General features: G+C 68.6%; 2 protein-coding genes and 1 long non-coding RNA gene across 3 annotated transcripts; 2 read left to right on the top strand and 1 right to left on the bottom strand.

Moving 5' to 3' along the window:
• Nucleotides 1-1438: 1438 nt before the first annotated feature.
• NEUROD2 (neuronal differentiation 2) lies at nt 1439-5707 on the bottom strand. Its single transcript, XM_064636196.1, has 2 exons — nt 5497-5707; nt 1439-4383 (listed from the first exon to the last, which is right to left on the bottom strand). Exon 2 carries the CDS (start codon nt 4376-4378, stop codon nt 3302-3304), a length of 1077 nt encoding a protein of 358 aa, XP_064492266.1. The 5' UTR covers nt 4379-4383; nt 5497-5707; the 3' UTR covers nt 1439-3301.
• A 1100-nt stretch (nt 5708-6807) lies between these two features.
• Nucleotides 6808-11775, top strand: LOC135402747 (uncharacterized). The gene is made up of 2 exons (XR_010425218.1): nt 6808-7269; nt 11271-11775. It is a non-coding gene; the product is annotated as an uncharacterized LOC135402747 (long non-coding RNA).
• A 4680-nt stretch (nt 11776-16455) lies between these two features.
• Nucleotides 16456-21259, top strand: PPP1R1B (protein phosphatase 1 regulatory inhibitor subunit 1B). Its single transcript, XM_064636935.1, has 8 exons — nt 16456-16803; nt 17793-17853; nt 18321-18343; nt 18887-18962; nt 19103-19222; nt 19892-19957; nt 20557-20703; nt 20785-21259. Exons 1-8 carry the CDS (start codon nt 16723-16725, stop codon nt 20871-20873), a joined length of 663 nt encoding a protein of 220 aa, XP_064493005.1. The 5' UTR covers nt 16456-16722; the 3' UTR covers nt 20874-21259.
• The last annotated feature ends 44 nt before the right edge of the window (nt 21260-21303 follow it).

Below are 21303 nucleotides of genomic sequence, written 5' to 3'. Positions count from 1 at the left end.
CCCCCCGCGACCCCCTCCTTTGCTCCGCCGGGGCATCCGCCCTTCGCCGCCGCGGCCCCGGTGCCGCCGGTTGCGGGTGACGGCAGAAGGGCCGCACATCGACCCCCCCCGACCCCACCGAGCCCTCTCCCGACCCCGCCGAGCCCCCGACAGGGCCCCCCGAGGCTTTTTCTCCGGAGAAACGAGTCCCGGGAGGATGCCCGGGCTGGAGCCGTCGGAAGAGGCTCTGCTGCTCTGCGGAGAGCGGCGAGCGCCGGGGCCCGACCGGGGGTCGGGGGGTTCGGGGGGCTCGGAGGCATCTCCAGCGGCTCGTAGGACCTCGGCGGATCGGCTCCCGGCCCGGTCCCTACTCCTTGTCACCGCCGTCTCCGGGGCCGGGCCCGGCCCGTCGGGGCCGCGCTGGAGCCATTCCCCGTTGGCAGCCCCGGCGCGTCCCGGCCCGACCCCAAACCGGCCCGGTTTATCCCCAAAAACCGCGAGGCTGCGGGGCGCGGGCACCGTCACCTCTCCCGGGAGGGAACCGGCGGCCCCATCCCCGCAACCTCGACGCCTCCCGCGGGGAACCGACCCCCGCCACCCCCGCGGCCGTGGGCAGCGGCACCGGTCGGAGCCCGGTGCCCGACCCTGCCCGGAGCCCGCGGCCGTCGGGTGGCGACGAGCCCCGGTGGCGTGGACGGTGAATTCACCGGTGCCCGTTAAGCAGCCCCGGCGCCCGTTCAGCACCGCGGCGGCGGACAGCTCCGCACCGGGCACCGCGCTGCCGGGGCTCCAGCGGGCACCGGCACTGGCAGCGGGTACCGGGAACGGCACCAGGCACCTGGCACCGGCATCGCACCGGTGCTTCCAGTGCTCCAACGGGCACCGGCTCCGAGAACCGGCACGGGCACCGGCACTGGCACGGGCTCCTGGCCGGAGCTCCCGGGGTTCCAACAGGCACCAGCATCGGCACTGGCACCGGCACCGGGGCCGGGCACCGCGCCGAGGCTCCGTCGGGAACCGGCACCGGGAATCGGTACAAGCAGCGGGCACCGCGCCTGGAGCCGGCCGGGGCCGCGGGGTCGCCACCGAGGAGCCCGGCCTTGGCCACCGCCACCGCGCGCCCTCGCCGCGGCCACCGGCCCCGCGGCCCGGTGCCAGCCCCGGGCACCGCGCTCCGAGCTCCCGCTCCCGGGGGACCGGAGCGGTGTCACCGCCGGCGGACCGAGCCGGGCCTCCGCTCCGGATCCCGGTGCCCCTATTGGCGAGGGGGGGACACCGCCTCCGCGGTCCCGGGGGGGACACCCGTGGGGCAGAGCCGCGTTATATCAGCGCCGCCGCCCGCGGGCCGCGCACTCGGGCGGCGGGAGCGGCGGCGGCACCGCCGGGGGGGGCTCGGCCCGGTGCCCCCCAATGCCCCCGGTGCCTCCGGGGCGGAAGGAAAGCGGCGAAGGCGGCGGAGTCAACATTGAATATTTATTAATCGCCGTCGAAGGACGCTCGGTAATTACAACCTCGCCGCGATCGCACCGGCGGCGGCTCGTCACGGCCGACGAGTCCTGGCGGGGCCGGGACCGGGCGACGAACGTCCAGCGGGGCCGGGGGGGGGCAGCCCCGGCAGGGAGGGGGGGCCGGTGCATGCAGTACGGCCGGGCCCCCCGGCCCCGCGCCCCCGCGCTCCGCCGCCGCCGAGCAGTGTCCGGGCGGCGGGGACGGGGACCGGGAACCGGGACCGGGGAGCGGGAGCGGCGCCCGGCGCGGGGGGGTCTTGCATATCGTTGGCCATAAATATTTATTAATCGAAATGAAACGGAACGGAAACACGAAAGCACTTCTGGTGTCGGGCAGCGGGTCCCCTTTGCTACAACGGTTTGTGGGTTTTTGTTTCTTTTTCCCTTTTTTTTTTTTCCCCGTTTTCTTTTTTTTTTTCCCCAAAACTTTTTTCTTTCCTTTTTTTTTTTTTTCCATTTTTTTTTTCCATTTTTTTTTTTCGTTTTCAAAACGTTTGTCAGAAAGCATCCTCCTCTCCTCCTCCCTGGTCTCTAAAAATGCTGGTTTCTCGAAGGTGGTTGCGGGCAGGTTCCGACAACAAAAAGATCCAAAAAAAAAGAGAAAACCCAACCAAAAAAAAAAAAAAAAAAAAAAAAAAGCGTTATCGGCTTCCCGGCGTCTCCCGGCCGAAGGAATGCGGCAAACCGGGATGGAGACCCCCGGGCCGGGCGCCGCGGGGGGGGGGCGCAGCCCCACCAGCCCCCCCGGAGCCCCGCTTGCATAGCTCGGGCTGCGCTTCCCGGCTCCGCCAGCTCGGGAAAACCGGGGCGGCTCCACGGGGGTGGGGGGGTGTCTTTTTTTTTTTTTTTAATTATTATCGTTATTTTTTCTTTTTTTTTTCTTTTTTTTTTTTTTTTTTTTCCGTTTCAAGTTTTTTAAAACAGGTAAAAAACGTCCTGACACACGCGCTGCGAGGAGCTCCCGGGGCGGGGAGCGGGGCCGGGGCCCCCCCAAAGCAAAGTGCATCTCGGAGCGTCCGCCGGGCCTGGCCTCTTGCATAGATAGAAATTGGGGTTCGTTCCTCCCTGCGCCTCTTTATTGCTTCGGAAAGTTTCACTCCGCGCCGCAGCGCGGGCTCCTCTCGCTCCCACGGGCCGGGGCAGCGGGTGTCCAATGCCGGGGGGGTGCGGGGGGGGTCGGGGTCAGGGCGGGGGAGGGGAGAAACGGCCCAAAATTTGGGGGGGGGGGGGTGGGAGGGAGAAAAAAAAAATTTAAAAAATAAATATATAAAATTAAATTAAAACGAATTCAAAGGGAAACGAAGCGGCTCGACCCAGAGGATCGCGCTGGGCACCGGGGGGGCTCCGACGGGCTGGATGGGGGGGATCGGCCAGTGCGGGACATCTCCCCCGGGAAAAATAATAATAATATTAATAATAATAATAATAGTAATAATAATGTAATTGTAATAATGGCTGTAGTCGTTATAATTGTTGTGGCAGTTATTATAATAATCGCGGTGATAATAGCGGTAATAAAATAACTAAATAAATTACATTAAATAACAAAGAACAATAAATAACAAAATTTAAAAATAACGAAATAAATACTAATAAAAAATTTAAGGAAAAGGGGAAATCCTCCCAAAAAAGCACTTTGTCCCCACGGGGCGCGGGGACCCGCCGCCGGGGCCGGGTCCCCATATTGCACCAAAGCCCACGGCGGAGCCCCGGGGGCCGGTCCGCGGGGCCGCCGCGGGTGGGGGGGGTGTGGAGGGGGGTCTCCCCCTCCCTCCCCGCCACCTCGGGGATGGGGAGGGGTGTCGGGGAGGGGGTCAGTTGTGGAAGAAGGCGTTGAGCTCCTCGTACATGGGGCCCCGCTCGTGCGGGAGGTGCATGTCGTAGGGGAAGATGTTCTCGGAGTGGACCCCCCCGCGCATCCCCGCCGACCCGAAGACCAGGTTATGGGCGGCGGGGCGGGAGCCGGGCAGCGCCGAGTAGTGCATAGAGTAGTGGTAGCTTTTCTCGTGGTCGGGGGATGAAGAGTCCTGCTTGAGGGAGAAGTTGCCGTTGATGCAGAGCGGGGGGCTGAGCCCCCCGTCGTACTCCGAGCTGTTGTAGTCGGGGGAGGTGTTGCCGTAGAGGCTCTCGTAGGCGGAGGCGCAGTAGCCGTGTGTCCTCAGCCCGTGCGGCCCGGGGCCGGCGGCGGGCGGGCAGGGCGCCGCGGCCAGCCGCGAGCAGGGGTAGGGGTAGGGGTGCACGGCGAAGGAGGCGGCGTTGGGGCCGTGGAACCGACCCCCCTCCTGCCCCTGCTCCGTCAGGAAGTTGCGGGAGTTGAGCTGGAGGCAGCCGGCCACCAGGTTGGTGGTGGGCTGGGATAGCCCCTTGCACAGAGTCTGCACGTAGGAGACCAGGTCGGGCCGCTTGCCCGAGCGCAGGATCTCGGAGAGAGCCCAGATGTAGTTCTTGGCCAAGCGGAGGGTCTCGATTTTGGAGAGTTTTTGGGTTTTGGAGTAGCAGGGAACCACCTTGCGCAGGTTGTCCAGGGCCGCGTTCAGGTCGTGCATCCGGTTCCTCTCCCGGGCGTTCGCCTTCTGCCGCCGCAGCTTCGACCGCTCCAGCCGCGCCTTCGTCATCTTCCTCTTCTTGGGGCCGCGCTTCTTGGGCCGCTCGCCCTCCGCCTCCTCCAGGCCTTCCTCCTCCTCCTCCTCCTCCTCCTCGTCCCCTCCTAGCTCCCCTTCCTCCTTGCTCTCCCCCAGCGAGCCCTCGGGCGGCTCCTCGGGGAGGGCGCAGCCCTTCCCCGCCCGCTCCTCCTTCTCGCTCCGGGCATCCTCCTCGCACTCCTCGGCCCAACCGGGGAATTTCGGGACTTCGGGGACCAGGCTGGGCTCGCTGAAAAGTCGCGTCAACATGGTGGCTGCAGCGGGGGGCAAAGAGCCAGGCGTTACCGGCGGCCCCGCCGCCCGCCCACCCCCCCCCGCCCCGCTCCCACCCGCCGGCACCGGCGAAAACGAATTGGGCGCGGGGCCGCCCGCCGCCGCCCCCCACCCGGGCCGCCCGACCCCGGGGGCACCGGGGCTCTCTCGGGGCGCGGCGATGCCGCCCCTCCCGACCTCCCCCCAACCCCACCGCCGGGGTCCCCGCGGCCACCGCCCGCGCCCCGCTCCCGCTCCTCCGCACCCACCCTCCCGCGCCCCCCGCCCCTGGCCCGCCCGGTGACCCCCTCCCCGGTGCCCCGAGGGCTGGGCCCGGTGTCGCCGGTCCTTCTTTGACGCCTCCAACTTTTCCCCGCCGCGGGCGCGGATCGACCCCGGCCGCGGCTCCGCCACCGCCGTCCCGTGGCCGGGGGGTCGAGGCGCAGCCGCCCCCCCTCCCCGTACCCCCCATACCCCTCGTACCCCCTCCGGCCCGGTCAACCCCGCCCGGCGCCCCCCCATCCCCGCCCCGGGGCTCCCCGCGGCCGCCGGAGCGGGGCCCGTAAAATGCGGCGGCACCAACCGGGGGGCGGCGGGGGCGGCCGGGCCCCCCCGGGGGAGCGCGGGGGGCGCGGGCGGCGGCGCTGCCGGGGGCGCCCCCGGGGCCGGTGGGCGCGGCGGGGCCGGGGCGGGGGGCACCGCCCGGGGCGGGGGCCGGGGGAGCCGCGGGGGAGCGGGGGGGCGGCTCCGCCGGGTCGGGCCCCCCCGGGGCGGTGGCGCGGAGGCTCCGCGCTGATTTCGTTGATGCCGCCCGGCCGCCGCTGCCCGCTCCGTCCCACCGGGACCGCGGAGCCCCGGGCGCGCCCAGGCTGGGGGGGGCGCCGGGGGGGGGCGAAACCCCAACAACCCCCCCTTGGGGAGGCTCCGGCGGGGGGGAAAAATCCCATCAGCGGGGCCGGCGGGGAACGGGAGAACCGAGGGCCGGGGGAGAACGAAAGATGGGGGGAAAAAAGGGCGAGACGTGGCGGAGAAACAAAATCAACATGGAAGTTGCCTTTTCTCCATTCAAGTTTCCTCCGCTGCCCTCCCAACCCTCCACTTCTTACATAACTCACCTTCGGGCGGACCGCAGGAATTCTTATTTCATTGTTCCCAGCATCTTCTGGGAGCGGGACGCGGCTCCTTGAGGTGCTCCAGCCTCCTGCAGTCCTCTATCCAAAAGGAGGCGAGAGTGGCATCTCTACCCAGCAAAGGGGGTACCAGCTCTGCTGCCAGTGCCATATGGTTGGCACGTCATGCGCGAGAGCTATCACATGAGAGCTAATGATTGACATGCGCTTGCATTCAGGGAGATTTGTCTCTCTGGGGAAGGAGGACTCGCCATCTGTCACTCTGTACTCTAAAAAAAAAAAAAAAAAAAAAAAAAGAAGGGGGAAAAAAGAAAAAAAACCCTCTTCCAAATCTCCAGCTCTGCCTGCACGGCACAAAATGGGACCCGGGCGAGAGGCAGGCGATGGCGGGGCCGGCAGGAACAATGGAGCCGGAGGGAAAACCGGCCATCCCGGCTGGGCCGAGCGCGGCGGGGACCCCGGCGGGCGCTGGGGCGAGGGGGGAGATGCCACGGGGTCCCTCGCTGGGAGCTGGCATCTGCGGCTCGCCGCAAAATGCCGCGGCGGCTCGAGCGGGTCCGTCCCCACCCTCAGCCGGCAGCCGGGCGGCGATGGCGGTGCCGGCGAGGGCCTGGCGCGGGCTGGGGGCTGTGGCCGGGCACCGTGGCGGTGGTGGCGGTGCCCGGTGTGGCCACAGCGGGGTGGGCAGGGGGCTGCGGGTGTGGCGTGGGCAGGGGCGGTGGCTGCGGGGCCGTGTGTCCCTGCACGGGTGGCACATGGCCCCTCCGGCACCCCTGTGGCCACACGGCCACGCCAACCTCCCTCCGTGCCCACGGCACAGCCCCACACAGCCCTTGGCACGCGGCCGTGCACACACACACACACACACACGCCTGCACACACGTGTCCTCCCCAACACACACGGGCTCCAAGCCCCCTGCGGGTGCCAGTGCCATGGTGCTGGTGGCTGAGGCCCAGTAGTGCCACAGCACAGCCGGCCAGGCCTTTGTCTGCTGGGTGACTCCTCACTGGTGCCTGCTCTGTCACCCTCCGGCCTCCAAATCTGCCCCCGCCATGGTGTCTGTGTGCCCGGAAACCACTGCTGCCCTTTCTGTTGGGTCAGGGAGCCCAGACGGGCACACGGTGTCCCCAGGAGCCACATCCCATCACCCAGTGCCCTGCTCCTGGCTGTGCCCATTGAGGCCGGTGCTGCATCCTGGATCCCTCTGTCCCCACGAGCCTGAGGGGCCGGGGCCTGCCTGGCTCGAGGGCTGCAGGCCCGGGGTGAGGTGCCACACACGTGCCATCCACGGCACGGCAGGAACACGGTGACAGCGGTGGCCACGTCTGTGCCCACACGCAGACAAAGGGCTGGCCGTGCCCGGCTGCCAGGGCTGTGCCAGCGGCGCCGACGGTGCCCACTCCCCCGGTGCAGGTGCCGGGGCTGGCACGTGACAGAGGGGCCTCCGCTGCCGGTGAGCGTCCCCCCCGCCGCCGAACCCCCCGACTGTCACTCACGGCTGTGGCCGAGCAGATGGCACCTGGGCTGGGGCCGGCCCGCGGGGAGGCAGGGCCCACCCCAGCCCTGCCGGTGCCGGTGCCACGCCGGGCACCGATTCCCGGGCATCCTCCCTGCACGCCACGTCCCTTTCCCGCAGCACCGCTCAGCTCCCTCTGTTGCTGCCATCTCCATTTTGCCAGCGGGTGCCTGGCGGGCATCGCCGCGCTCCGGGAGCCCACCCTCTCCTGATGCCCGTGGCACACTGGTGCCAGCTCTGGGTAAGTCCCTCGGTCCCCAGGCCAGGGGGTGGCCACACCCCGGGCGTCGGGGCAGCGAGGCCGGCGATGTCCTGGTTCCTGGCACGGGGCTCACAGCACGTGGGGGATCTGTGGGGGCACCGGGGCTGCCTGAGGCCGAGGAGATGCCACGGGGGGAGTGTCCAGGTTGGCCCGAGAAGGGACAGGGACGGGGACAGGGACATTCACAAGCCCCCGGCCCGGTGTATCCGTTCCAGCCTAATTAGCAGCCGGCGAGCGCCGGGGTGGGCGCCGGCGTGAGGCTCATCAGCATGCGCAGCGCTGGGAGGGAGAAGAAAGTGGAGACATGAAACGGGGAGAGGAGATGAAAGAGGAGCAGGGAGATGAAAACCCAAACCGCTGCCTCGCGGTGCCGCGGGCCCTCGGCCGGACTGTGCCGGGACACGGCCCACGGTGAGGGCAGGAGAGGGAACCCGGTGCTGTCCCCGTGCTGTCCCCTCCACCACAACCACTGATGGCACAAGGCAGAGGGGGCAGGGCCAGCCCTGCCCGGGTCCCTGGGTGACTTTGGAGTGGGGGTTTCATCCGGGGAGGTGAGCAGGGTCCCGATGTCACAGCGCAGGGGCTGGATGAGCAGGATCCATCCCATGGGAATTGGGGCTGCCGTGCACAGCAGGGGCAGGTGAGGTCAAGGTGAACCCAGGACCAGGCACAGCTCAGGGAGCTGGGTGGGAGCAGGGGTAGAGCTGGGTGCTGCCTTTTTGGGTGCAGCGGATTGGGAAATTGGGTCCAGTGACCCCTGGGCTCTGCTGCCCATCCCACTGCTGGTCCCTGTGTGCCAGGGCCAGCTGTCCCAGCACTGCCACCTCCACCTCTGGCCACCCCATCCAGGTCCCTGGTGCCCAGCAGGAAAGGGCACAAAGCTCTTTCCTCCTCCAAAATCCATCCTCCATGTCCCTTCCCTCCCTCCGGCAGGAAGGCCATGGATGCACGTGGGGCCCCTGCCTGCGGCAGCCACGGCTCCATCCCAGAGGTAGCGGCCAGGGGACACGTGCCATCCTGGGGGCACGGCCAGGGCACGGCAGCGGGTCATCCCTGGCAGAGCCAGGGGTGGGAGTCGGGTGCTGGGTGGTGCCGGGACCCGGCTGGGAGCCAGCTGGGCCCGCGGCGGTTCCAGGGGCTCCGCGTGGGGCGAGTTTTCCGGGGCTCAGCCGGCTGCCGCATCCCCAGCGTGGGGCCGGCGTGTGGCACCGCCTCGGCGAGGCCACGTTGTCCCTCCCCGGTGTGGGACAGGGCCCATCCCGGCTGCCCCCCTGGCTGGCAGGGTCGCTGTGCCCCCTCGGGCCGGTCCGTGCGGGGCCCGGGCGGGCGGATGCGGCTCCGGCGCGTCCCCGGTGCGGTGCGGGGGGAGGCGGGGGCCGTGCCAGATGGAGCCGGCTCGGCGCTGCAATATTTCTGGGAGGTGAAGGATGGGGAGAGATGGATGCGCTAACGCGCGGCGGAGCCACCGCCGGGAATGTCACCGAGGGGAGGAGAGCGGCGGGAGCAGGAGCTGAGCCCGTCCCTGTCCCCATCCCTGTCCCCGGCCCCGGCCCTGTCCCTGCTGCCTCCAGGTCGGGTCCCTTGAGCAGCTCCTCCCTCCTGGGACCCGTCCCTGGGCATCTTCCCACATCACGGGGTGAGTGACAGTCACCCAGAGCTGTGGGTGGGGGGCTTGTGGGGATGGGGAGGGGGGTGGGTGCCCTGCCTGTCCCCATGTCCCTAAAGGTCCCTGCAGGGGTGACCGTGGGGTCATGGGTGGGTTGGGGAGCCTGGCAAGAGGAAGCTGATGGAGGAGGGAAACGAAGGATGGAGGGAGAAAAGGGGGGGCCCTGACTCAGCTCGGATTGGGAGGGGTTTAGTGAACCCCCCCTTCTTTAGCCAGAGGAGGATGGGGCGATGCTGTGCCAGCCCTGGGGTTGTGGTCCTGGGCTGATCCTGCCCTGGGGCATCCAACCCCACTGTCTGTGTCCCCTCCCTGCTCCCCCCACTGTCACACAAGGGCCGGGAACATGCCAAGTGCTTTTTAAGCCACATGTTGTTAATTAGGCAAACGGTGCCCTGGGAATTGTCCAGTGGGAAACTGCCGGAGCCCTGTGGGGCTGGGGATGGAGAGCCCTGGGGTGGGGGCATAGGTGGCCCCAGGGGACTTGTCTCCCCCCCCACTCTGTGCTTCTTTGTCACCCAGGGGTCACTGGGTTTGTCCCTGCTTGGGTCAGATGCTCTTTGGGGACACTGGGGGGGCTGGGACAGGGGACCCCAGCCCCTGATCCAGGGCTGGAGGGAGCTGCCTTTGTGCTGCTGGTGAGGGAACAAGGCCACTCTGGTGATGTCACAGAGGTATATGACGTCACACCTGGACTGTGACGTCAGTGTGACATCACAGTCACCCCCAGGAGGCCGGCTGTGGCCACAGCAGCCCTGCCATGGCCACCCTGGTGGGTCGGGGGGGACACACCAGTGGTGCCACCGGCGCGGGCACGGCTCAAGGAGCACTGCTGGCAGAGGCCCCCGGCCCCCCCACGGCAGATGGCAGCGCCTGGGCCAGTTTCAGGGGGCTGGGGAGGTGTGAGGGGTAGGGGGGGGACACAGTGTGTGGGGGTGGCAGGGCCTGCCCTCAGCTGTGTCCCCCTCCAGCACCCCCCGCCCTGCTCGTCTGTGCCCCAAAACCAGGGGACAGGCGGCTGGTGGCCCTCCCAGAAATGCACTGAGTGCATCAGGCCTCAGCCAGGCGGGTGGGCACGGTGAGGAGGCACCGGCATGGCACCAGGGACAAAGGCAAAGGGCTGCACTTGGATCTGTGGGTACCAGGCCCCGTCCTGGGGGGTCTCGGGTCCCCATCCCTTGGGAGCGGGTCCAGCTGGGGGCTGCCATCACAGGTCTCGGCTGCTCCCACCAGCCCCCGGGGACTGGGGACCCCCAGCGTGGGGCACCCTGGGCTGCTCGCCCCCATCCTGGGGTGCTCCGATCCCTGGGGACACCAGGGACCCTCATCCCACCCCCCATGTGCCTTCGGGGACCCCCGCCCTGAGGAGCAGCACCCCCACCCCAACACCGAGGTGGGGGGGGCCCGGCGGGGAGCGGATTTCGGGGAGATGGGGGGGTCTCCATGGCGACAGAGCGCGATGACGACAGTCGCCATGGCGAGGCTGCGTGGCCCGGCCCGTTGCCATGGCGATGCGCCTGGCACAGCGAGTCGCCATGGAGATGGCCGAGGGATGGAGCGGTCCCCATGGCGTGGGGACTGGGGCTGGGATGGGATGGGGGAAAGGGGGTGTCCCGGGGGCCGAGCACCCCCCCAGCACACACAGACGGGGGGCCTGGCGCCCGCCGGTGCCGCCGCGTGCCCGGTGCCGCCCGCGTGCCCGGTGCCGCCGCCCGGGATCATTTTCACGAGGCTTTTCCACTCCAGTTCACACTCCCATCTGACAGGCCCAACTTCTCATTTTCAGAGTAATCACTCCACTGCACTAATTGCACATGCAAATATGCAAATTCGTATTAATTAATTACTATACTAATTAGTTCTGTGGTATTTGCGAGTAATAAATCATTCGGAGGGAGCGGGAAGCTGGAGACCTGGCCCATTTACACTTCGCATAAAAATTTAATAGGCGCTCCGGCTGATCCGGGACAGCCGCGGCAACGCGCTTAAAGGCACAGAGCTGGCCTGGCACGGCCTGGGGGGCACCGGCCCCCCCTTGCCCGCTGAGGGGAACGGGGCGTGGGGAGCGCGTAGGGAGAAGGGGAAATGGGGGACAAAGCGCCGGGGAGGAGGGATGGGGGTGGTTTGGGGGCACAGGGATGGGCGCGATGGATGTGGTGGTGTCGGTGGTGTCCTTGTGGGGAGGGGGGTGGGGGGTCCCCACTGTGGCAGTGCGGTGTGGGGGGGTCTTCCTTTGCCCCCCTCCTGGCGCCTGAGGGTGGGGGTGCATGGGGGGTCACCCTGTTTGGTGGCTGCTCTGGCTCTGACCCTGGCACAGCGACCACGCCGGCACTGCCACCACACCAGCACTGTGACCACGCTGGCACTGTGACCACACTGGCACTGTGACCATGGCGGCACCATGGCCATGATGGCACCACAGGGACCATGACCACACCAGCAGTGACCACGATGTCACCGTGACCAGATGCCACCACACGCCAACACGGTGATCGCCCTGGCATCGCCACCACGCTGGCACCACAACCACACCGGCACGGTGACCACACTGCCACGGTGACCACGCCGGTGCTGCCACCACACCATCACCGTGGCCGTGGCAGCACCACCACCACCAGCACCACGACGCCGGCACGGCGCTCGTGCCAGCCCGGCGCAGCCGCTCCCCGCTGCCACCTTGGGGGATTTTGCGAGCCTTTAATTGTCGTAAGCACAGATTAATTAAGCAGCGATAAACACAAACCCATGCATTATTGATGAATAAGGGTGAGTTCAGGTTGGTGCGATCGGTGTAATTAAATATAAACCTCAAGCTGCCCATTGTTAACGAACAAATTACATTACTATTGCGACACGTGTCGGGCGCCGCGGCCGGGAAGGGGCTCCTGCCCCAGATCCACGACCCCCCGGCCTCCGGAGAGGGGTGGGGGGCAGGAGTGGGGACCCCCCAGTGCCAGGGGCAGGCCCTTCTCCAGCGCATCCATCCTGGATCCATGAGCAGTGAGGGTGGTGCTCCACAGGGCCGGGGACACGTCACCAGATCCATGGGGATGGCGGGAGAGACAGGGGGGCCCTGCTTGGCCCTGCTGGGGTGGGACACACACGGGTCACACATGTGCACACTCCTGGATGCTCACACATGGATGCACACACGTGGACATCCCTGGCATACCACATGTGTATATGCACATACACACACATACACTCCTGTGCACACACGGGGATGCCCACACGTGCACAGCCCTGGCACACACACACACACGCACACACACACACACACATTCAAACAGATGCACACACGAGCACATCCTGGCACATACATGCACACACACGTACACACACACACACCTCCCTGCACCCAGCCCTCCCACCTCCCCATCACCAAACACCCCCCGCAGCAGGGCAGCCCCCACCCCCAGGTCCCCGTGTCCCCACATCCCCCCCCCACCCCGCATGACCAGAGACCCCCCCATGGGCACCATCCCAGCCCCTACATCCCCCCAGGGCCCCCCTGTACCAGGCACCGTGGTCGTGCCCCCCCAGGCTCTCATGGTGAATCCCCGGGGACCCCAGGGACACCCCCACGGGGACAAGTGACAATGACCCCGGGGGGGCTGTGGGAGAGCATCAAGCCCGGCTGTGCCCCCCCCCAGTCCCCCTCGCCCGGCACGGGTTGGGGGTGCCAGCTGGAAGCTATTTATTAACCAGTCATGGTTAAATTGGTTTATAAATTAACAGATGTTTTAACTTTATTCTTTCTTCTGGGAATGGAGGCAGCAAACTGGTCTGTGCTGGCGGCCTGGCCACCCCGGGGGGGTCAGAGATGGGCTGGGGGGAGCAGGGCTAAGAGCCCCCCCGCAGACCACCCTGGCAGGGCGCCATGGGAGCACCAGGATGGGTTTCGGGGTCTCCCGGGGTCTCACCTCCGCAGGGAAGAGGGCGGGGGGGGGCTTTGGGGTGTGGAGGGCACGTGTTACAGGTGGGTAAACTGAGGCACAGCCAGCGTGGTGTCCCCCAGGCAGAGGAGACCCCCAGGCTGCACCCCTTCCCTCCTGGGACCCTCTGGAATTGTCCCCCCCATACCCATCCCAATATTCCCCCCCAAAATTTCCCCCTCCAAGGTTTCCCCCTTTCAGCCAGGCCGACCCTAAACCATCCCAGCCCCTGCCCAGGTGGGTCCCCACCCCAGGGCTGTTGCCCCAGGACCCCCCAGTGCCCCCAGCCCCCCATCCCACCCCCTGCTGTGGGTGTGGGGCCTGGCGTGGGCCAGTGGCCGGTGACTGGTGGTTGCCAAGCAGGACATCTCCAGCCGTGCCTCTGCTCCGGCCACCCCCTGCCAAAGCCCTTGAGCCAGTGCCCAGCCCAGGTGGCCGTGCCAGCCCTGGGTGGCCGTGCCAGCCCGGCCATGCCAGCGTCGGGAGTGACATCTGTCACCGTGGGCACACGGGGCTGGTGAGGGCATGGGGGGCACCGGGCACAGCTCTGGGGGAGGCAGGGAGGGCACAGCCCCCCGACCACCCTGTTGGGCTGCAGGGATGGGACCCCCCCTCATCCTGCCAGCTGTGGGGTCACAACCCTCTGTCCCACCAGGAACACGGGCACGCAGCCCCTCCTCATGCCAGGGTGGGAGCCCTTGCGTTTTTCCATGGATAGGGGGTCGCAGCCCCCTCGTCGTGGTGGGTTATGGGGGTGCAGCCCCCCCCAGTCCTGCCAGTGCTGCCCAGCTTCCCCACTGCACCCCCCAGTGCTGCCCAGTGCCCCTGCCTGGGGCAGGGGGTGCCCCCTCTCCAGCCCCCCCCCGTGGAGCCCCATTTGGGGAGGGTCCCCCCGCAGGCCCCCCTTCTCCTCTGCAGCCCCCCCAGGCCGGTCTCATGGGGGGTTCCCGGCAGGGAAGGGGTTAAGCCCCCCGCGCCCCCCCCCTCGGGTTCCCACGCGTGCTCTGCTTCCCACGCGTGTTCCCACTCCCGGCTCCTCCCCTGCGCCCCGGGGGGAGCACCGGCCCCCACCCGCCGCCCCCGCTGCAGCTCCGGGGTGGGGGGGGACGCCCACCGTGGGTCTTGGGGTGCGGAGGGTCTTGGGGGGCTCACCCCGGGGGGAGCTGGAGGGGGGACACACAGGGACTGAGTGGGGACACCCCCGCAGGGCCGGGCAGGGGATCTGGAGGGGGGTACAGGCGTGGGGGGCACTGGGGGGGTCCTGGAGCCCCCCGACAGCCCCTGCCCCGACAGAGCCCCGCCCACCTTCTGGCCGCGCCCCCTCACAGACAGGCCCCGCCCCCCGACACTCACCCTTGGACCGGGCGATCGTCCCCAGGATGCCCTGTCCCCGCAGGGCCCTGTCCCCACGGCACCCCGTCCCCACCCTGTCCCCATGACGTCCTGTCCCCACAACCCTCCGTCCCTGGTGCACCCCATGACCGCGTCGCTCTGTCCTGTCCCCAGCGTGCCCTGTGTCCGCGATGCTCCATCGACAGGGCACCCTGTCCCCACTGCCCCACTGATTCCCTGTCCCCGCAGTGCTCCCTCCCTGGTGTGTCCCATCACCGCGACGCTCCGTCCCCAGCTCTGTCCCCGTCTTGTCCCCATCCCCACGGGGGTGTCCTCCATCCCCACAGCACCCTGACCCCACGGCACCCCGTCCCCATGACGCCCCATCCCCGCAGCCCCCTGTCCTGGTGTCACCCCGACCCCACAATTCCCCATCCCCACAGCCCTCTGGCCCCGTGTCCCCCTGTCCCCACGACGCCCCCTCCCGTCGCCCCCTGTCCCTGTGCCACCGCGCCATGTCCGTCCCCGTGGCTGTGGCTCCTCTCCGGTGCCCGCTGGCGGGGGGGTGAGAGCTTCTTCCCTCAACCTGCTGCTATTTTTACTCTTCTCAGAGGGAGGATTCGCTGCTGCACAGAGCTGCAGCCCCCGCAGCTCCACGGCACGGGCACGGGGACTGGCACGGCACGGGCACGGGCACGGGCATGGCGCGGGTGCCCACGGTCCCCTTACGAGGCCGTCCCAGCGAAGAGCAGGGCCACCATGTGTGCCACACGTGTGCCTGGAAGGTGCCCACCCCCCCGCCGTGTTCCGGGCCCGGTGTGGCCCCCCCCGTGCCACGCTGCAGGTGCCACCCGCGGGTGCTCCGAGCGTGGGCGCGGGCGCGGGCGGCGCGTGCCGATCCCGGGGGGCTGCGGGTGCCGGCGCTGCCGCAGCGCGGGGAGGGGAGGGGAGGGGTCCCGGCCACCCCCTCACACGGCGTCCTCGTGGGTGGGAGAAGCGGGAACAGGCAGCGGGATGGAGCCCGGGAACCTGTTGCCATAACGACCCGGGTCCCGGGATGGGGGTGATGCTCAGAGCCTGGCACGGGGGGCGCCTGGCACGGGGCCAGCTTGGGCAGGGGGTAACCGAGGGACTCCCTTCCCTTGTCCCCAGGTCTTGGCCTCCGTGGGGACACTGGGCTGTGCTGGTGCTGGGCCCGGGGATGTCCCCAGGTGGGCACTGCGCTTGTGCCACAGGCACAAGTTTGTCACCCAGAGAGCTGAGTTTTATCACCCAGAGCTGGGCTTTGTCACGCAGAGCTGAGATTTCTCACCCGGAGCCAAGATTTGTCCCCCAGAGCCACGATTTGTCCCCCAGAGCCGAGCTTTGCCAGGCAGAGCCGAGCTTTGCCGTGTTTTGCCGAGCTGTGCCGCGTGGTGCCGGGCGGGCGGGAGGCTGGTCCATGGCTCGGTGCCACTCGGGTAAATATTTTGCTGGAGCGGTGGCTGCTGGCCCGGGGCCACCCGCAGCCGTTGGAGCACCGGGAGATCCGGGGGACGGAGCCAGTTCCCAGCTCCCCCTTCCTCATTCCTGCTCAGGGGCGGCTTCCACGGCCACTGCCCCAGGACGTCCCGGGAGGGGACGAGCCACCTCTCTGGCTCCTGGTGACCCTGCTGTCCCCCTGCACAGGGACCCCCCTGGTTGTGCCCCCTCAGCGGGGTCCAGAGAGATGCCTTTGACGCCCCAGGCCCCCCCTGTATGGAATGTGCAGCACCAGTGCCCTGGGGGGCTGAGCCCCCACTTCCCCGGGGGGAAAAAAATTGTCTTTTCATGGGATTTTCTGTGGGGAAAATCACTGAGGGCCAGGGAAGAGCCGGGGCAGGTGGGCACAGCCTGGGTGAGGGCACAGCCCCCCACCTCCGGCATCACAGGGGCTGCAGCTGAGGGTGGGGGGGACCCCCAGCATGCAGGTGATGGGATGTTTTGGGGGTCCCATGTCCCCGCGGGTGTCCCCTGGCCATATCCCCGGAGTGGTGTCCCTGTCCCGTGCAGCACAGAGCAGCCCGGGAGGAGATTTTCCCACTGCCCACCCAAGGGTGGGAGCGGCCGGACCCCCACCCCCTGCCCACCCCCGCCCGGGGGGAGACCGAGGCACAAGGGACATGGAGACACCCGTCCCTGTCCCATCCCAACCCGCCACCGCAGCCGGGGGTCCCCCACGGCAGGGAAGGGGTTAAGGACCCCCCACGGGTTGGCTGAACCCCCTGAGGGGCTCCCCAAGGGCTCATTACCGCGGCCTCAGCCCCCCTGCCCGGGGAGGGGGGGATGAATAATTCAGCGCCTGGTAGGAAGACGTGTCCTCCCTCCCTCTCCTTCCTCCTCCTCCTCCTCCTCCTCACCGGCTCTGCCTTCCCCACCTCCCGCCACTCTCATTCCTCGCCGTACCGAGCCCCGGGCGCCACCGAACTCCGCTCGGTACCGGCGGCAGAGACCCCCCGGCTCCGGTGACTCCCGGCCAAGGCCATGGACCCCAAGGAGCGCAAGAAGATCCAGTTCTCCGTGCCGGCCCCCCCCAGCCAGCTGGACCCCCGCGCCGTCGAGATGGTGAGGGGGGAAAGAGGGGTGCGGGGACCCCCGGAGTGACCGGGGGGGATGAGGGGGAGACACTGGAGAGCCCCGGGGGGGCTGGAGCGGGGTGGGAAGGGACGGGGACAACGGGATGGGATGGGGACAGAGGGGACAGGAGGAAGCGGATGGGACAAGGGGGATTGGAGGGGACAAGAGAGACGGGATGGGACAAGGGGGGTCGGAGGGGACGGGAGGGGACGAGGGGGATTGGAGGGGATAGGACAGGGGACAGAAGGGACAGGAGGCACGGGATGGGACGGGGAGAGCAGGGCAAGGGGGATCGGAGGGGACAGAGGGGACGTGAGGGGTGTGTTGGGGCAGATGGGATGGGACAAGGGGGAGGTGGGAGGGGACAGAGGGGAGGGAGAGGATGGAACCGGGGAGGAGGACAAGGGGGATCGGAGGGGACAGGAGGGAGGGGATGGTACCGGCAGAGCAGGACAAGGGGGATCAGGGAGGGCAGGGCGCGGGACGGGGGGGACAAAGGGGACGGGACTGGATGGGGGACACAGGATGGGACAAGGAGAGAGCTCCAAGGTCCCCGTGGGAGCCGCGGTCCCGCGGAGGGAGAGTTGTAGAGGGCAGGAACAGGGCAGGAACAGGGACAGAGAGGGAACAGGAGGGAAGGGATTCGATGGAGGGGACAGGATGAGGACGGGGACGGGACGGAGGGGACAGGACACGCTGGGGGACAGTGAAGCCACCCCCACTGGTTGTGCCTGATCCGAGGGGACGTTCCCAGCACACGCCGGACCCGGAGCCCTCCCGGAGGGGCCCGGCAGGAGCTGGGGCTCTCGTGGGGCTGGGAGGGACCGGGGACAGCGTGGGGGCCCCGGGGCGGGTGGGTCCGTGTCCCCGCTCCCACACACACCCTCACAGACGTGCAGACACGTGTGTCCGGGGTGCAGGGCAGGGGACAGGGGACCCGGGGCGTCCCCAGCCCGTGACACCCCGCTGTGCCCCAGATCCGCCGGAGGAGGCCCACGCCGGCCATGCTCTTCCAGCTCTCCGAACACTCCTCCCCAGGTGAGAGGGACGCGGGTGGGACACGGGGCAGGGCTGGGACACGGGGCAGGGGATGTCTGATCGAGGGACGGGAGGTGGTGGCAGGGGTGGGACACGGTGACCTGCATGTTATGGGATGTCTGGGATGGGACGTGGTGGCAGGGATGGGATGCGGTGTCCCCTGTGGAACGGGATGTCATGGATGGGACATGGTGGCATGGAGGGGACACGGTGTCCTGCACGTTATGGGATGTCTGGGGTGGGACATGGAGGCAGAGAGGGGACGTGGTGGTGGGTGGGATGCGGTGTCCCCTGTGGAATGGGATGTCTGGGATGGGACATGGTGGTGGGGAGGGGACGGGGTGCCACATACGGAATGGGGTGGCAGGGAGGGGATGCTGTGGCAGGATAACCCATGGAGCAGGGGCTCGGGGGTGCCAGCAGCCCCCCTCACACTCACCCCTCTCTCCCTGGCACCGCCAACCCAGAGGACGAGAACCTGCCCTACCAGGTGAGTGGGCACCAGGACCCCCTCCCTAACACAGCCCCGTCCCCCTGTCCCGTGTCCCCCGGGGGTTATCGGGGCCCAGCCCTGGCGCCTGGTGCTTATCGGCTCCCTCCCGGGACGGGCACACGGTGCCAGCGCTGGGGACGGGGACACAGAACGGGGACACAGAACGGGGACACAGGACGGGGACACAGGACAGGGACACGGAGCCGAGCCAGGCTGTGGGGTTTGGCCACAGTGCAAACGGCCCTGTGGCCATCAGGGGGTCCCCAGTGCCGTGTCCCCATGGAGGGGCCCCCACTGTGGGGTCCCCAATGCCATGTCCCTATGGCTGGGCCCCAAACCCAGGGTCTCCATGGCAGGGTCCCCACAACGGGGGTCCCCAACACCACATCCCCATGGGGGGGGCTGTGTCTGCCTTGGGGTCCCATTGTGAGACCCCCCCATCTCAGCACCCACCTGGCTGGGGGGGCCCTGGTTCCCTCTGGCTCCTCTGGTGTGAGGGGGACACCAGGACCCCCCGTTCCAGAGCCGCTCCCCCCACAGCGCTCCTCGGGCGAGGGCTGCCTGCTCAAACCAAAGAGGACCAACCCGTGTGCCTACACCCCACCCTCGCTCAAAGGTACCACCCGGGGGGACACTGGAGCACTGGGGGGGGGACACTGGAGCACTGGGGGGAACAGGGGGGTCGGGGTCCCTCTGGGGGGGAGACCCCAGTGCTCCCAGTGCCCCCAGTGCCCGGTGACACCGGCGTGTCCCCAGCCGTGCAGCGCATCGTGCAGTCCCACCTGGAGGAGAGCGGCCTGGGAGGGGGGGACAGCTCCGACGGGGAGCCCGATGACGGGGAGCACGGCTGCGACCCCGACAGCGGCCTCGAGTCTGGTGAGGGGGGCACGGGGACGGGGCTGAGGGAGACTGGGGCATGGGGGGGGACGTGGGGATGGGGGTCCTGGAGCCCAGGGGACATGGGGATGGGCATGCCAGACCCCAGGGGATGCAGGGACAGGGATGCCAGAGCTTGGGGGACATAGGGACAGTGATCCTGGAGCCCAGGGGATGTGGGGATGTGGGGATGAGGCTGCTGGAACCCACGGCATGTGGGGACACAGAGACTGGGGTGCCAAAGCCCAAGGGACACGGGGACAGGGGGATGGGGGTACCAGAGCCCAGGGGATGTTGGGCTGTGGGGTCGGGGCTTCTGGAGCCCAGGGAACACGGGGACAGGATTTCTGGAGCCCGGGGGGCACGTGGAGATGGGGACAGGGCTGCTGGAGCAGGGACCGGGACCACCATCCCCTGTAGCCCTCGGGGCAGGGGAGGTGCCCAGGGGGGCGGGGAGGACACAGACTGGCTGCTGCCGGTGCTGCCCATCCCTGCTGCCCGTCCCTGCGTCCCTGCTGCCCACTCACCCGCCGGGCCGTGTCCCTGTCCCCCGCGGGGCCGGGTGACGCCAGCGGGACCCCCGGCCGCGGGCTGACGCGGCACCGGCGGTGCCCCCGGTGCCGGCCGTGCCTCCCCCTGCCCCGGTCTCATCCACCCCCGCCCGGGCAGCCCCGGGGAGCCAGGGCAGAGAGAGGAGCTACTTCCCCGCGGGGCTCAAGGCGCACAAGCGGAAAGGTAACGGGATGGGGACGGAGAGGGGATGGGGATGGAGGAGGGATGGGGTTGGTGGGGGGACAGGGGTGGTGGGAGGATGGGAGTGGTGGAGGGATGGGGATGGTGGGAGGACAAAGGTGGGAATGGTGAGGGGATGGGGATGGTGGGGGGACAGGGATGGTGGAAGGATGGGGGTGATGGGGGGACAGGTATGGAGATGGCAGGAAGATGAGGACAGTGGCAGGGACAGGGATGGCAGAGTGACAGGGATGGCAAGGGGGTGGCAGGAGGACGGGCACGGTGGAGGGATAGGGATGGTGGGGGGCCAGGGGTGGCAAGAGGATGGGGACAGGGGTGGTGGAGGGGTGGGTGTGGCAGGGGGGGCAAGGAGATGGGGATGGTGGGAGGATTGGGATGGGGATGGTGGGGTCACAGGGACCACAAAGGTCCGTGCCCACCCACCCACCCACCCAACTGCTGCATCCCCTCACCCGGGGGTGCCGGGGGGGCACCGGGACTGGGGGCTCCGTCCCCCCCGTGCTGCAGCGGGGCCACCCCGCATCGGGTGCCGCCGGGGCCACCATCCCGGCCACCAGGGCCACCGTCCTGTCCCCCCACAGGCGGGCAGAAGGTTTCCTTCGCCGGCGGCATCGACGAGCGCGAGGAGGACCTGAAGGCGCTGACGGTGTCCGAGATCCCCGAGGACCCCGAGGGCGACGAGGGTGACGAGGAGGAGCTGGGGCAGGAGCAGGACGGTGGCACTGGGGGTACGTGGGGTGTGTCCCCCCCATGCCCCCGGTGTCCCCGGTGCCGCCACGTCCCCGGTGACCCCCCCTGTCTGTCCCCAGAGCGGCGACACGTGGGCTTCTCCGAGGTGCCCCCACGCCCCATCGGCACCGAGCGCCACTCGCCCACCTTCCCGCTGGGCACCAGTTAGCCGGCACCGGGACACCGGGACCCGGCCCCCCCCGCCAGCAAACACCCCCCAAATCCGGCCTCAGCAGCTTCGCCTGTGCCCCCCCGGCCGCCCCCCTGCCCGCTGCCTGCGCTTCGTCTGCCGTGTGCCGCGCCGTGCCGTGCCATGCCGGGACAAACTGGGCCGTACTGGGCCAAACTGGGCCATGCCGGGCCATGCCAGGCCCCTCCCCACCCCCTCCCCATTGGGCCTCGTGCCACCCCCAACCCCAGCTGCCAGGGCAGGGGCTGGGGAGGGACCCCCCGGGTGCTGGAGGGGTCTGGGCCCCCCCAACCCCCCCGGGTTGTGCCCCCCCGGGTCCCCCCTCGAGCAGAGCCCCCCGCCCGCAATAAAGGCTGTACAGAGGATGGAGAGTGACTGGGGGGATGATGGGGGGCTCTGACCCACGAGT

This window comes from Pseudopipra pipra, chromosome 26, assembly GCF_036250125.1.
Source record: "Pseudopipra pipra isolate bDixPip1 chromosome 26, bDixPip1.hap1, whole genome shotgun sequence".
Classification (NCBI taxonomy): Eukaryota; Metazoa; Chordata; class Aves; order Passeriformes; family Pipridae; genus Pseudopipra; species Pseudopipra pipra.
Note: the sequence above shows the minus strand (reverse complement) of the source record. Positions and strands in the feature narration are given on the sequence as shown.

Coding starts and splice junctions, on each gene's coding strand:
- PPP1R1B (XM_064636935.1), top strand. CDS start 16,723: ATGGACCCCAAGGAGCGCAAGAAGATCCAGTTCTCCGTGCCGGCCCCC. Junction 17,854..18,320: donor CTCCGAACACTCCTCCCCAG/GTGAGAGGGACG, acceptor CCGCCAACCCAG/AGGACGAGAACCTGCCCTAC. Junction 20,704..20,784: donor GCAGGACGGTGGCACTGGGG/GTACGTGGGGTG, acceptor GTCTGTCCCCAG/AGCGGCGACACGTGGGCTTC.
- NEUROD2 (XM_064636196.1), bottom strand. CDS start 4,378: ATGTTGACGCGACTTTTCAGCGAGCCCAGCCTGGTCCCCGAAGTCCCG.